Raw genomic sequence first — 14839 nt, 5'->3', positions numbered from 1 at the left:
TCCAAAAGAACTTATTTGAAAGTCCTGAACAACATATACGAGCTTCTGTGAACTTATCTAGAGGCATCGGTCGCCGGTAAACTCCTAGAATAGCTGCTCAGTTGACATCCGAGATCAAAAAGTTGGTTGCTCCAAGGTAACCTCCATGCTTCCCTAGGGGCGATACCACTGAGGACTACCCTTTCAATACCATACCCATCGAATGATCCCTTCGGAGATGTCATGTGGATCTCAACTACACCAGCAATTTTGAGGCTGATTTAGTGCACCAACAGTAGATTTTTCGCCATCAAACAAATATCTTGACTTTTAGCTAACCAACTTATCGAAGATTCACGGCAATAATAGAATAAGGGAGGAAGAATACTGTGCTCCAAAAGAACTTATTTGAAAGTCCTGAACAACATATGGGAGTTTCTGTGAACTTATCTGGAGGCATCGGTCGTCGGTAAACTCCTAGAATGGCTGCTCGATTGACGTCCGAGACCAAAAAATTGGTTGCTCCAAGATAACCTCCATGCTTCTCTAGAGGCGATGCCACTGAGGACTGCCCTTTCAATACCATACCCACTGAATGATCCCTTCGGAGATGTCACGCGGATCTCAACTACACCAGCAAGCACCGATCGATACTGTCTCAACGGCCGTGATGTGATCGGTCTGAGACGAAACGCGACGGGGTTAAATGCGACGGAACCGAGGCGCCAACAAAACACCGGGCCTTAGGGAGGGAGGGCGCTCTCTCTCACTGCTTTCGCTTCTGTCTCTCCGCCGTTTCCAGTATAAATATGAGCCCAGATCTCTCTCCTCTCCTCGCCTTCCTCTCCGCCCATTTCTCTCTCTATTTTTCTCTCTCTTCTCCCTCTCTCTAGCGATTCTTTTTTATTCTTTCGATCATTCCGAGGATGGCAGCAGCGCTCCAGATGGCAGGCACCCTGACGGCTTCGTCGAATATCGTCATCAACTCCGACAGGTTTCGTTTCGGATCGCTGCCCCGATCTTCCGCAGGTACTCTTCAAGTCATGGTTTTCCCTAAATTTTGCTCAAATTGGATTGTTTCGAGAAAAAATTTGAGGAGATAATTGATCTATCGGTTTATGCTTAAGATTTCTTGGTTTCCAGTTTTGTTCTTGTTCTTTTATTGCCTCAGTGGCTGGATTTCTTAGGCTGGCTGTTGCTTGTGGTTTTCTTACGATTATTTGATGGAATTTGAATAGATTTACCGTCTTTCTTTTATTTTATAATCGTGGCAATTTCTGGCTCTGATTTTTGCTGGCTTTTTGTCAGAGAGTGGAGCGGGTTCTTGGAAACTTTTGAATGCTTGAGTTTTTTAGCTGATTTTGGATCCCAGGCTGATTATTGGTTTTCCTTTTTGGCTTAGGAAGGAAAGGAACCATTTTGGTTGTGAAATCTGATGGAAGGCATACTGTTGGTTTTAATGCCGGGCTGCGTGGGGCGAATTTGATCACAAATGCAGTTGCAGTTAAATGTCGAAACCCCCCATTACTGTATCATGCGTGTATTTTGACTCATACGTACACTCCTGCCTGAGAGTGCCTTTGTTGTGTGTTTGATTTTATGTTCTATTAGAATTCTCTGCATAGCTTACAAATCCTGATATTTTGTATTCCCTTTAAGAGTTAGCACTGTTTGTATCTTGGATTAGTATACGTTTTTCTTTTTCTTTTTTCAAGGAGAAGTGGTCTTATTCATATTGAAATGTGCTTACTCTCTGTGGACTTGGTTTTTGATCTGTGTTTCCAGGCAAAGACCGAAGCTTCTGCAAAAACCATGGATTCCAAGCCTGGGTAAGCTCTCATATATGTATATTCCATACACCTGATTTTCCTGATCATCTTAAATATTAGTTGTTGAATATTCATTGTGTTTTTGTTAGGGATCATTATTTGAATATTTCCCTCATAAGAATCTTTCTGCTTGATGTGATATTTGGCAAGAAGAAACACAATTATCTAATTATTTTTTGAATTTTTTTAAGGGGAAGCGCAATACACAGTGTTGCATGACTGTGGATTGTTAGATGATTTAAATTTTGCAAGATATATTGCCTATATGCTTTGATATATTTTTGGATATAGTATTGGACTGAAAATTTGGGGTGTTGATTGAAGGGTTCTAATTGGTCTAAGATTTTATTTGTTGAAGAGCTTGAAATTTAGTTTATGCATGACCTTTATTACTTAAAAAATGTACAGAAGTTGTTGTCATCCAATTTTGAATCCTAATTTTATTAGGATTAACATGTCAAACAGACTTTGACTGGCTGCAGGTTTGACTAGGAAAATTTGTTTTCACTAGGGCCATACTTTAAATTGATTGGTCTTGCCTCATAGCAAATCCTTTCTGTTTTAGCTTCCTATTTGCTAGCAACTAGAGCACTCAATATTCCTTTTCCTTCATTGCTCTTTTTTTACTCTCTTCGTTCTTCTTTTCCTTCTCTTTAATGATGTCAGCATCTATAACCAGTATTACTTACAACAACAGCAAACAGAAACAAACAGCTGGTACACTGGCAAATAATTCTTTTCATTCCTTTTCCTTTTATCATTATTTATTTCTTTCTTCCTTTCTTATTCCACTGGTTTTACTTCATTTATAGCTTTTGTCTAGATCAGAGTTGAGAAGATCTGATGAAAATATTTGTTTGAAGACCCCAATATTGATCCCTCAAATCATCTAACTACTCAACCTTTTAAGTAGAGCTTCTGTTAACACTTTTTCCTTCATTATTTATGGATATGTAAACCAACATGTTTTTCTATTCATCCTTAATTGCTGAAGTTTCTAGTTAAATCTGGCACAATATAGAGTTGGATGACAAACCAGCAAATTCCATTTCCCAACATATTAAACCATATCAAACATAACTTATTTCCAAGATACTGGGAGACTGAGAATCATTTATTCAACTTTTCTTGGCCTGTTGATGACATCTGAGTGCCACTTAGATTGAGTATTTTAATTTCTCCTGCACAGGTCATCACAGAGCTCATTCAAATTCATACTATCTGCTCTCTTGTGATGTTTGAACATCACTATAACCAAGTCTTTTTTAATTACCTTTCATTTTAATATTTTTTGCATGCAATAACTGTGTTATGCTTCCTTGGGAACCTTGGAATAACAAGTTCCTGTATAGACCAGAGACAACTTTCCTTTATATCAACGAAGAACTGACAATCTGCAGTACATCATGTATTGCAATGCACCATGATCATATGGTTGCAGTTACCCCATATTCAAAAGACAAACATTTATAGTTTGCATGCTTAAGCATAAATCAAGAAAGTGAGTTCCTTCAGTGTATTTGGCCAAGCTTGCCTTTTTCTGGACCATTGCATCTTTAGTTGTAGCTTGCAACATGTTTACTGTTCTCATTGAGAATATTCCCACATAGCCTTTAATCAATGATTAAAGTTCACTCCCACATGAAATATGCAAAAAAATCGATGGTTTGTTGATCTATTTTTTGGTTTTCTTGGTGCTTTTAGAACTCATAATGTTACTAAACTATTGCTTTCACCAACACAATGCTTGTTCTAGGTAAGGTATCTATTGAACATAGGTTTTGGAAAGAATTTTTGTGTATTTGATAGATAAAACAACTCTTTACAACAACTCCTATTTATATACAAGGATTTGTCCTAGAATAGGAAACTAATTACAACAGAAAAAATATATACAATTGATTCCTAATAATCTGCTATTTCTAAAATTAAGGGATTCCAACATATCATTCCGATCAGAAGGAAATAAATCAGGTCTTGTGGGAAAGTTTGGTGGCGCCAACTTTTCTGTGCGTTGTGGTTCCAGTAGGTTCCAACACTCCCCCTCAAGTTGGTTCATGTATATTACATATGCCCAACTTGCAAACTAGAGTATGAAATAATCTGCTGCTTAGACCTTTCGTGAACACATCGGCCAATTGCTCCTTCGAAGTCACATAAGAGACATTCAAAGATCCATTCACTATTTTCTCCTTTATGAAGTGTCGATCAATTTCTATATGCTTGGTCCGATCATGTTGGACTGGATTGTGCACTATACTAATGGCAGCTTTGTTATCACAGAACAAGGACAAATCATTTGTTTCTGATAGTTTCAATTCATCAATTTTTATAACCACAATAATTCACAGATGCCCTGTGCCATGGCTCTATATTCCGCTTCTGCACTTGATCTTGCTGTTATATTTTGCTTTTTACTTCTTCAGATAATCAGATTACCACCAATAAATGTACAATAACTTGATGTTGACATTCTATCATCAAAAGATCTAGCTCAATCTGTATCTGTAAAAGCTTTTATCTGAAGATGGCCATGCTTTGAGAATAGAAGTCCTTTTCCAGGTATAGATTTCAAGTATCTCAGAATGCGAAAAACAGCTTTTAAGTGGGGTTCACGAGGATCATGCACGGTATATGCTATATTTGGTCTAGTGTGTGAGAGATAAATCAATCTCCCAACCAACCTCTGATATCTCCTTAAGTCAATTGATTCCCCAACTCTTGCTTGCAATCTATGATTAGCTTCAATTGGAGATTCTGCAAGTTTACATCCCAACATATTTGTTTCTTTCAGGAGATCCAATATATATTTTCTTTGAGAAGTAAAGATTCCTTTATCTGATCTGGCAACCTCTATTCCAAGAAAATACCATAATCTATCCAAGTCTTTAATTTCAAACTCTCGGGCCAAGAGTTCTTTTAGATGGGCAATCTCCTCTTTATCGTCTCCAGTCACAACTATATCATCAACATAAACAATAAGTAATGTGATCTTACCGTTACAGTGTTTCATAAACAAGGTATGATTAGCATTGCTTTGATAGAACCCAAAGAAGGTCATGGCCCTACTAAATATGTCAAACCAGGCTTTTGGTGACTGTTTCAGACCATATAATGCTTTCTTCAATCTACAAACCTTTCCTTTGTTTTTTTCATCATCAAACCTGAGGGGAATTTTCATGTACACTTCTTCCTCTAAATTTTTATGTAAAAAGGCATTCTTAACATCAAACTGCTGTAAGTCCCACTCAAAATTTGCAGCACATGATAACAGTATTCTAATAATATTCATTTTTACAATAGGAGCAAAGGTTTCCTGATAATCCACTCCATAGGTCTGTGTGAAGCCTTTTGCCACTAATCTGACCTTGTAGCTTTCAATTGAACCATCCGCTCTATATTTTACTGTGAACACCCACTTGCATCCAACTAGTTTCTTTTCCAAAGGAGGATAACAAGATCCCATGTCTCATTTTTTGCCAAAGCCCTCGTCTCCCCAGCCATAGCTGCGTTCCATTTTGAATCAAGATATGCTTCCTTTCAATCCTATAGGATAGAAACAGAAGAAATAGACAAGACAAAGGCTCTATAGGAAAGAGACAAAGAATCATAGAAAATAAAATTGGAGATAGGATGTTTAGTACAAGTCCTGACTCCTTTCCTGAGAGCAATGGAAACATCAAAATCATCAATAGAGGAATTAGAATTAGACTCATAATCAGGATTAATATCATTAAGAATCAAAAGAGACTCACCACATAATTTCTTAGGATGTTCAAGAATTGAATTCAAGGATGCTGGTTGATCAGGTGTATTATGTTCAATGGCTGTATCTGTTTTGTTCTGACGTGTGTAGGTTCTCAAATCCAATCTATTCAATCTTTGAAGGGTCTGAGGTGGTTCGCCCTTAACATCATCACTAAGGTTTGGCTCAAGCCTAAGAGTCTCCCCTTGAAAATGAGAAGGGGAAGACACCTCTTCCTTCTTATGCTTCCCTGAAGAGGTGACTGGGTGGAGAAATAAGGCTCAGATTCCCTAAATGTGACATCCATGCTCACAAAATAATTTCTTGAAGGAGGGTAATAACATTTATATCCCTTTTGAGTTCTAGAGTAACCCACAAACACACATTTAAGAGCTCTAGGTTCTAACTTCCCAATATTTGTCTATGAACAAAACAAACACAACCAAAGATCTTTGGGGGAACAGTATAAGAATTGCTTCCCTGGAGCATCTCTAAAGGATTCTTAAAGTTCAGTGTTCTAAGGGGCATTCTATTAATAAGATATGCTGCAGAAAGAGCAGCATCCCCCCAATAAGGTGTAGCAAGATTTATAGTAAACATAAGAGATCGAGCCAGCTCAAGTAAATGTCTATTCTTTCTCTCAGACACTCCATTTTGTGCATTAGTATTTACACAACTAGTTTGATGCAACATTTCTTATGAATTCAAATAGACATAAAAGACTCTATTTATGTATTTTGTACCATCATCAGTTCTTAGAATTTTAACCTGAGCATCAAACTGTGTACAAATCATTTTGTGAAACTGTTGAAAACAAGAAAATACTTCATTTTTTGCTTTCATCGAATAAATCCAAGTCAATCTAGTGCCACAATCAATAAAAGTGATAAACCATCTATAACCAAATAAAGACACTGTTTGGGTAGGCTCCCATATATCAGAACGAATAGTCATAAAGGGAACCAAACTTCTATTATTTATTGAAGGATAAAAATGTCTTGTGTGTTTAGCAAGTTCACAAACTAGTACATCTGATTTGCATTGTCTAAACAAAATAAGATATAACCTTTCTAAAGCATAGGATGTCCTAATCGCTTATGCCACTGGATGATCTCTTGATCAACACTCATAGAATGTCCTAACAAAGTTTAGTTTGTATCAGGATTTAAGAAACCACAACTATCATCCAGCAGATATAGGCCATCTTGCAATCTACCACTGTCAATCATTCTCCCTATTTTCAACTCCTCAAATATGCAATGAGTGGCAAAAAATTCAATTGTGCAATTAAGAGCTTTAGTGATAGAGCTAACAGACAAAAGATTTATAAGAAAGCTAGGAACATGTAGAACTAAAGTCAGATTCATAGGAGTACATTCAACGAAACCTATTCCAGAAATATTAGCTAAAGACCCATCCGTTATGTGGACTTTTTCTTTTCCTGAACATGGGGAATAAGTTGAGAATTTATTTGAAGAGCCTGTCATGTGTTTGTTTGCTCTAGAATTTATAATCCAAAAAGATTTTTCAAGATTGGCAAGAAAAGCGTTATCTGATTTGACAAAATTAGAAGAGGCAACAGTGGTAGATTGAGATTCAAGCTGTGACAACAAATGTCTTAGGGATTAAACTTCTTCATTGGAGAAGATTCCAATATTAGTTGTTTCTTCAGAAAAATCCATAGTCTCAGACACATTTGCTTGTAGTCTAGATGAGCCCATCTGTTTACCTCCACGCCCTTTAGTTGGACGACCATGCAGTTTTCAGCAATGTTCCTTTGTATATCGAGACTTGCCATAATAGTCACAGTGTAAATGATCCTTGTCTGATGAACCATGCTGAGGAACATGTGACTGTTCTCGGAAAGAAGTAGCTACTAGCCCTGCCTTGTCAATAGAGGTTGAATAGATCATGGCACTCCTTCGACTTCTTTCTGTTGCACATATGAGTATGTCTACCTCAAAGAAGGCATGGGATCCTTTCCAAGCATTTGGACCCGTATCTGATTATACTCTATATTTAAGCCAGCAAGAAAGTCATAGATGCGCTCTTTTTCAATCAATTTCTGGAACTTAACAGCATCAGCAGCACATGTGGTCTGAAAGTCCTGATAGTAGTCCAGTTCTTACCATAAATCACTCAATTCAGCAAAGTACTGAGCAATAGTCATCTCACCTTGTTTCATGCCATGAATCTTGTTTTGTAGCTCATAAATCTGTGCATCATTGCCTATTTGAGAATAAGTTTGAGAAACTGTATTCCAAATGGTGGAAGCACTGCTTAACAGCAAATATCTACAGGCTATTTTGAGGTTGCATAGAATTGATGAGCCAAGACATCACAAGAGAATTTTTTGATTCCCACTGACTATAGGTGGAACTAGTAATTTCTGATTTTGGTTTATTTTCGGTAATATACCCCTACAGTCCTCTAGCTTGAATGAACAAGAGACAGGATCTTGACCATGCCAGATAATTTGTTCCATCAAGCTTTACAGGACTAATTTGCAAGGAGGGATTATCACTAACAGAACCCATTTTAGTTTCAGTTACTCCCTTTTCTTCATCAGCCATTCTTTGATAAATAGAAACGAAAAACATAGAAGGAAAACTGAAAACAAGAGATATGCACCAAAAAATCAATAATGCAAACTAGATTATAGGCAGGAGCTGGGCAGAGGCACAACACATGAGGGAGATCATCGGAAAGAAGAACGGCCGGAAAAAGTCACCGGAGAAGACTGATCAGCGGTAGATCTTCCTTCAAAGATGGGTGGTGACAGTCACCAACCCCTGTAGATGTTGCCAAGAAGCTTGATCCAAAAAACCAAAAAAATGTAGGTCTGTTTCGTAGAGTTATGCCAAGAAAGTTTGGCTCAGCTCTAATACCATGTTGAACATAGGTTTTGGAGAGAATTTTTGATTGATAAAAAAACTCTTTACAACAGCTCCTATTTATATACAAGGATTTGTCCTAGAATAGAAAACTAATTATAATAGAAAAAATATATACAATTGATTCCTAATAATTTGCTATTCCTAAAATTAAGGGATTCCAACAGATCATTCCAATAAGAAGGAAATAAATCAGGTCTTGTAGGAAAGTTTTGGTGGCACCAACTTTTCTGTGCATTGTGGTTCCATTAGGTTCCAACAGTATCTTTTTTTTTTCTTAACATTTGAATTCATTTAATCTTCACCTTACTATCTCTACAAGTCTCAATGTGATCCATTTCTTCTTTGGGCATACATAGTCATCATGGTTCATCCTGCTGCATTTAATGCAAAAATTAATGTTGTTCATGTTGCTCAATTATTTCCCTTATTTGAGGGTTTAGGTAGATGGCATTTATCAGGCACTTGCATTACCTATGCCCTTTGAGGCTTTTGATAGTTTTTTCCTTGTTTCGATTAGTTATAAAGCTTTTTTTTTTCTTTGGTACAAAGTTATAAAGCTTTTTGTTTTTAAAAAATTCTTTTTTCCAACTAAAGGGTACTACATTTCAGCTTTGTATGTAAAAGGATGGGCACATTTTGATTCTTAGCTTTTAATCTTCTGAAATATATCATATCCAATTGTTTGTACTAGCAAGGGCTTTGCACTAAAGTAGTAGAAACCCTTAGGGCCTGTTTGGATGTCTGGGTCAAAAATCTCATGGGATTTGTGAGTTGGGTCAAGACAACCAGCTAAATCAGGCTTGACTAGACCTATCTTTATAAAATCCCAAAGAGTGGGCCGGCCTGAATCCCATAGGGAGGGAAAAAAGATCTGCTGAGCTCTTTATTTCCTCCTGATGGGATTTGGGCTAGCACATTCCAATAGTTCTCGGGTTCTTATAAATATGAGCCTAACTAAGTTGGTTGTCTTGGCCTAACCCACAAATCCTATTGGATTTTGGGCCCAGACATCCAAACAGGCCCTTAGTGCTTTCTTGCGAACTTTGTTTTGGCATTTTGTTAATTGATATAACATCTTGAACACAAACTATATCTTATCAAACGAAATGAGCAAATTAATTCCATATTTTTCCATGATTGAGAAAAATCAGTTTCAAATTCACCTGAATAAATTTAATATCAACTTGAATGTTACTGACACTTCTTGCCTATCAATCTTAGAAGGGAGTTTTGGAGGTGGGAGATTAAAGAGGGATTTCTAATGTAGGTATTTTTTGAGGTAGGGAGTGGTGGAGTGAAATATTGGTGAGAGGCTTTGATTAGTCGCTGCTTTGAGTGGAGAGGGGATGTGAGATATGGTGTCCTAGCCTTTGGAAGAATATTATTAAAGTAGTTACTGTTTTCTTCTATGATGCGTAAGACAAGAATTTTAACAGTGAATGATGAGTTCCTTTTTGACTGTTTTAACTAATGTGGGTACATGATTTCATGCCTTGAAATTCCTAGAAAAATATATTTAGTTGATCATTTTGGATAAATTCTCCCTAACTCATTAGAGAGAGATTGGAATTGATGGCGGTAGCTTGTGTTGGTTTTCTAATAGAAATATCTGCTATTCTCTTGTCTTTGTACTTTTGGCACAACTACTTGAACAGAGATATATGATTACTTCCAGACACACAACATGGAACGGTGTTCCATGAGCTTGTTGATTGAGAGGTGGGTTTGTGTCCACCTAGAAAGAGATTTGAGGAACAAATGAACATCTTATCTGTTTGTTGTATGAAGGGAGCTTTTCCCCATGGATATGGTTATAGGGCAATAATATTTGGGATCTTTCCTATAGAATGCTTCTGGATGTCTAGCAGTGAAACTTGGCATAAAGAATCAATAGTGATGCTTGGCTTTTCTTTCCCTCTCTTTTTTCCCTGAGAATTTAACCATGACTTGAAGATGTTCCTTTTTGACTGTTTTAACTTTTAACTAATGGTGGGTACACGATTTCATACCTTAAAATTCCTAGAAAAATTTATCAAATTATACTTGATCATTTTGGATAAAATTACTGCCTGTCATGACTCTCATTAGAGAGAGGCTGGAAAGTTGGTGGTGCTTGTAGGTTTTGTTGACCTTCTAATAGAAACATCTGCCATTTTCTTGTCTATGTGCTTTTGGGGCAACTACTTGAACATGGATGCATGATTACTTCCAAATGCAGTGTGGATGCCTGTCCCATATGCTTGTTGATCAAGGGGTTAGGTTTCTGTTCACCTTCTAGGAGATTCTGAGGAACAAATGGGCCTCTTATCTGTTTGTCATGCAAAGGGGACCTTTTCCCCATGAGTATGGTTACAGGCCAATATTATTGGAAGGTTTCCCATAGAATGCTTCTGGATGCCTAGAGGTTGTTATGAAGTGGTTCATCATTTGGAATGAAGACTCAAAAATGATGTTTGGCTTTTCTTTCCCCCTTTTTTCTCCTCTTTGACTTTTAGACTTTGTATGCCCTCATGCTAGATTCATACATGTATTGCATAAAGATACATACATCAGCGATATATTTTCTAGTTATTCGATACTACAAGGAATGACATGTAATTGCAACAGCTTCCATAAGTGCCAACATTTTAGAAATTTGTACTTCCTCATGCTACTATTCCTTCTGTATACTTTTGTTATTGCTGGCCTTCAAGTGCCTCTAGCTCATTGTTACCTTGACCATCATCACCACATTCACCTTTGGATCAATTTTATGCTCCTTTTTCTCTAATATAAATACCCATGTAAAAGGCCAGTTGTTGTTAATCTTTCAACAGATAAGCTAATCAGATGATAGATAATACCCTTGTAAAATACACTTGTAAAAGGGCATCAATAGATAAGCTTTTAATGATTTATCAAGCATAAAAGAATTCTTTGAAGATGCTTCCTAGGATGGATGTTCATGGATAAATTTATGTCGACCCATTGGCTCGTGATCTGTTCAAATGTTATTTATGTCCATGAACTTGTAAGCTTGCCATTTTTTGGCACTTGATGTCTTGATGCTTACCAACCCCATAGCATCAATGAAGTTCCTTTTTTTTGCAATTATGAGAATGATTCTTTCTGAAAATTCCTGTGGACTTTTTACATAATAACGGCTGTTTTGCTCATTTTATGCTTTTGATGTGTTGCTTTGTAAAATCTAGAAGCAAGTAGCTTGTCTGTTGTGTCTCAAGTTTATCAGGTCTGGTTGAAATATCAAATTTTTGTTGTTAATCTTCAGGCATGAGGTTCTGTTGTTTGAGGCTCTACGAGAGGGCCTGGAAGAAGAGATGGACAGAGATCCTCGAGTTTGCGTTATGGGGGAAGATGTGGGTCATTACGGTGGCTCATACAAGGTAACCAAAGGCTTAGCAGATAAGTATGGAGATCTGAGGGTTCTTGACACTCCTATTGCTGAGAACTCCTTCACAGGCATGGGCATTGGGGCTGCAATGACGGGCTTAAGGCCAGTTGTTGAAGGCATGAACATGGGTTTTCTCCTGCTGGCCTTCAATCAGATCTCAAACAATTGTGGTATGCTCCATTACACTTCTGGGGGCCAGTTTACAATTCCAATAGTGATCCGAGGGCCTGGAGGTGTGGGACGCCAGCTTGGGGCAGAGCACTCACAGCGCTTGGAATCATATTTCCAGTCGATTCCAGGTCTGCAAATGGTTGCCTGCTCGACCCCCTACAATGCCAAGGGACTGATGAAAGCAGCCATCAGGAGTGAGAATCCTGTAGTATTGTTTGAGCACGTGCTGTTGTACAATTTGAAGGAGAGGATCCCTGATGAGGATTACATTTGTTGTCTCGAGGAAGCAGAGATGGTACGGCCTGGGGAGCATGTAACAATCCTGATGTATTCACGCATGAGGTATCATGTGATGCAGGCTGCAAAGACTCTGGTGAACAAAGGATATGATCCTGAGGTAATTGACATTAGATCGTTGAAGCCATTTGATCTCTACACCATTGGGAATTCCATCCAGAAGACACATCGTGTGCTGATAGTGGAAGAGTGCATGCGTACCGGTGGAATTGGTGCCAGTTTGAGGGCGGCCATCATCGACAATTTCTGGGACTTCTTGGATGCCCCGATCATGTGCTTGTCATCACAGGATGTACCAACACCATATGCTGGGTCATTGGAGGATTGGACCGTGGTGCAGCCAGCACAGATTGTGGCTGCGGTTGAGCAACTCTGCCAATAGATAAGCTTTTTTGGGTAGTTTTTTCTTTTTAGCATCAAGGGTTGGAATCCTGTCTGTTCTCAAACATTGTGTTACTTGGTTTTGGGTTCCACCTCAATAGCAGTGTTTCCATGCTGTCTGCTTAGCTTGCATCTTCTGATTTCATAATATTAAGGCCTCACATTTGGGAGCTTAAAATATTATTTTCTGTTGTGTTAATTAGAAATTTTTGAGTTCCATTGGTTTAACTATGGTAACTTTTAATAGAAGGCGTGGTGAACTTGAGGTTTTGAACTCGTTAAAGCAGAGGATATTTTCCTTTTTCCTCTCTGGTGCTTCACCTGTCATAAAAATTTGGGAAGTTCTTTAAATAGCTAGATAGATATAAGTTTATTATGCAACTGACTAGCTACATAGGGGTTCAGAGAGATCTGGCCCTCTTGTAATGGTTCTCTTCCACACACAATTGAATGATATATTCCTATTCCAAACATCATAAGAGTAGGATGACCAGCAAGGAAGCAGAAACAGAACTTTCACCATGTGCTATTTTATTCAAGATTTCATAGAAACAATTTCCACTTAATAGTAGCCGCTTCTTTCCAGAAATGGGTTTGATTATTTATCTCCTATTCTGAGATCATAGAAGCAATGACCAGAAGATTATGTTTGGGCTTCATTTGAGGATATCTGTGCGAGGGTCATTTTTTATCCGTGCTTATGGACCTCAGTAATCCCATGATGGCAATATCTGAGAGGTTATCATCTGAAGGTGCTGAAAACTTCACTGAGAATATGCATTTTTATGCGAAGGTCTGCTTGTTTTGATAATGATCATCAGACCCCAACATATTGCTATTCTACATAAAGAACTATTGCTTTGAAGAAAGGAAGAATCCAAACTTTTTTTTTTTTTTAATAGAAAGCAAGTCTGGCACGGCATACTCCAAGGTGATCATTTGTCCAAGCCAGGTGGGGAACAGAGAGTCTCACGCAGATGGTATTTCCCTGCTTTCTTTTCTTTTTCTTTTTTGCCCCTTTTGCTGGTAGGTGATGCCTGTAGGAAATTTCGAGTGCACCGCTAGATGTGATCGTTTCCCTCAATATACTCCGAAAATCCCCCCGCCTCAGGTTGGAACAATCTTAGCCAACTTAGATTGTGTGCAGCTTCCTATGTCTTTTAACTCCCTGTCTTTCACCGGATTATCCCATGGATATTGATTGTGATATTTTGTGTGCGCGCGCTATTTTCTGATGTCTGTTATTGATTGTGCCACATGCCCAAATGAGCTCACTGGAAATATTTTTCACCCTAGTTTTATCACCATGTAATCAGCATGCAGCAATTATAACGCTCACCAACATGAATATATGCAATGGCAGTAATATCGAGCAGATAGAATCTCTATTTTTCCCGTATACGGGGTAAGAGCAAACAAACAAATTGAAGAATAGTTGTCTCATCCAATTTGTCTTTTTGACAGACCAAGATCTTCTGTTAGAATTCGAAAGAGTTCTGATGATGGTTAGAAATATCCCTAGACATCTCCATGAATGCTGACATACAATATGTCTGGTTCTTTCTTCTCTCTCCTTTTTCTTTTTTTTTCTCTTGTTCCATATATTAGCTGTAATATAACTTCTTTAAATCTTCCCTCCTCTCTGTTATAATGTTTTCCTAATCTTCAATAAAAGCCAGGTCAAAAGGATGCCGCAAGGAACATCAGCATATTACCAAATTTTGGATAAGTCATCACACCACTTCTCCACTGTGTTGAATCTGAGGACACGAAATCTACCAAATGCTTCAGGTTCGGGGCTCTGTGAGAATAACACAGTCACAAGAGAAAGATGCATATATCTATGTTGTTTCTAATAACTCCTTTCCAGAAACCATGGTACTCTAAATTGCCTTTTTTCTTTTTCCTGTTTTGAGGAATGCCACTATGGACAAGCATAGCCAAGCAAGCAATAGGCTGAAAATCTCAAAATTCACCTTGAAAGTCTCTTAATGTTTATATAGCCACGAAATAACGAAAACAGTAAGTAAATCTAAAAAGCATTCAGCACTGAAGTCATCCCAACTGAAGAATAATTTTGTAATAGCTATGAAAGCCATAATATGAATGCAATCGGGTGTTCTTGTTCATAGCTCATTAACAAGACATA

The 14839-nt window shown here is 37.8% G+C and overlaps 1 protein-coding gene across 2 annotated transcripts; it reads left to right on the top strand.

The window, feature by feature from the left end:
- Nucleotides 1-552: 552 nt before the first annotated feature.
- LOC105034723 (pyruvate dehydrogenase E1 component subunit beta) lies at nucleotides 553-12873 on the top strand. Of its 2 annotated transcripts, none has more exons than XM_010909981.4 (4): nucleotides 553-1008; nucleotides 1386-1482; nucleotides 1765-1808; nucleotides 11719-12873. In XM_010909981.4, exons 1-4 carry the CDS (start codon nucleotides 686-688, stop codon nucleotides 12689-12691), a joined length of 1437 nt encoding a protein of 478 aa, XP_010908283.2. In that variant the 5' UTR covers nucleotides 553-685; the 3' UTR covers nucleotides 12692-12873. The 2 variants fall into 2 exon arrangements, with proteins under 2 accessions (XP_010908283.2, XP_010908282.1); XM_010909980.3 differs by having other exon boundaries at nucleotides 716-1008; nucleotides 1382-1482.
- The last annotated feature ends 1966 nt before the right edge of the window (nucleotides 12874-14839 follow it).

Source organism: Elaeis guineensis, chromosome 6 (assembly GCF_000442705.2).
Source record: "Elaeis guineensis isolate ETL-2024a chromosome 6, EG11, whole genome shotgun sequence".
Classification (NCBI taxonomy): Eukaryota; Viridiplantae; Streptophyta; class Magnoliopsida; order Arecales; family Arecaceae; genus Elaeis; species Elaeis guineensis.
The sequence above is the reverse complement of the archived record's forward strand: the minus strand, read 5'-3'. Positions and strand labels throughout refer to the sequence as shown.

What these genes read in the sequence shown, in the direction of transcription:
- LOC105034723 (XM_010909981.4), top strand. Translation starts at nt 686, where the DNA reads ATGCGACGGAACCGAGGCGCCAACAAAACACCGGGCCTTAGGGAGGGA. An exon ending in GCTGCCCCGATCTTCCGCAG is followed by an intron (nt 1,009 to 1,385) that starts GTACTCTTCAAG and finishes TGGCTTAGGAAG; the next exon opens with GAAAGGAACCATTTTGGTTG. An exon ending in TGATCACAAATGCAGTTGCA is followed by an intron (nt 1,483 to 1,764) that starts GTTAAATGTCGA and finishes CTGTGTTTCCAG; the next exon opens with GCAAAGACCGAAGCTTCTGC.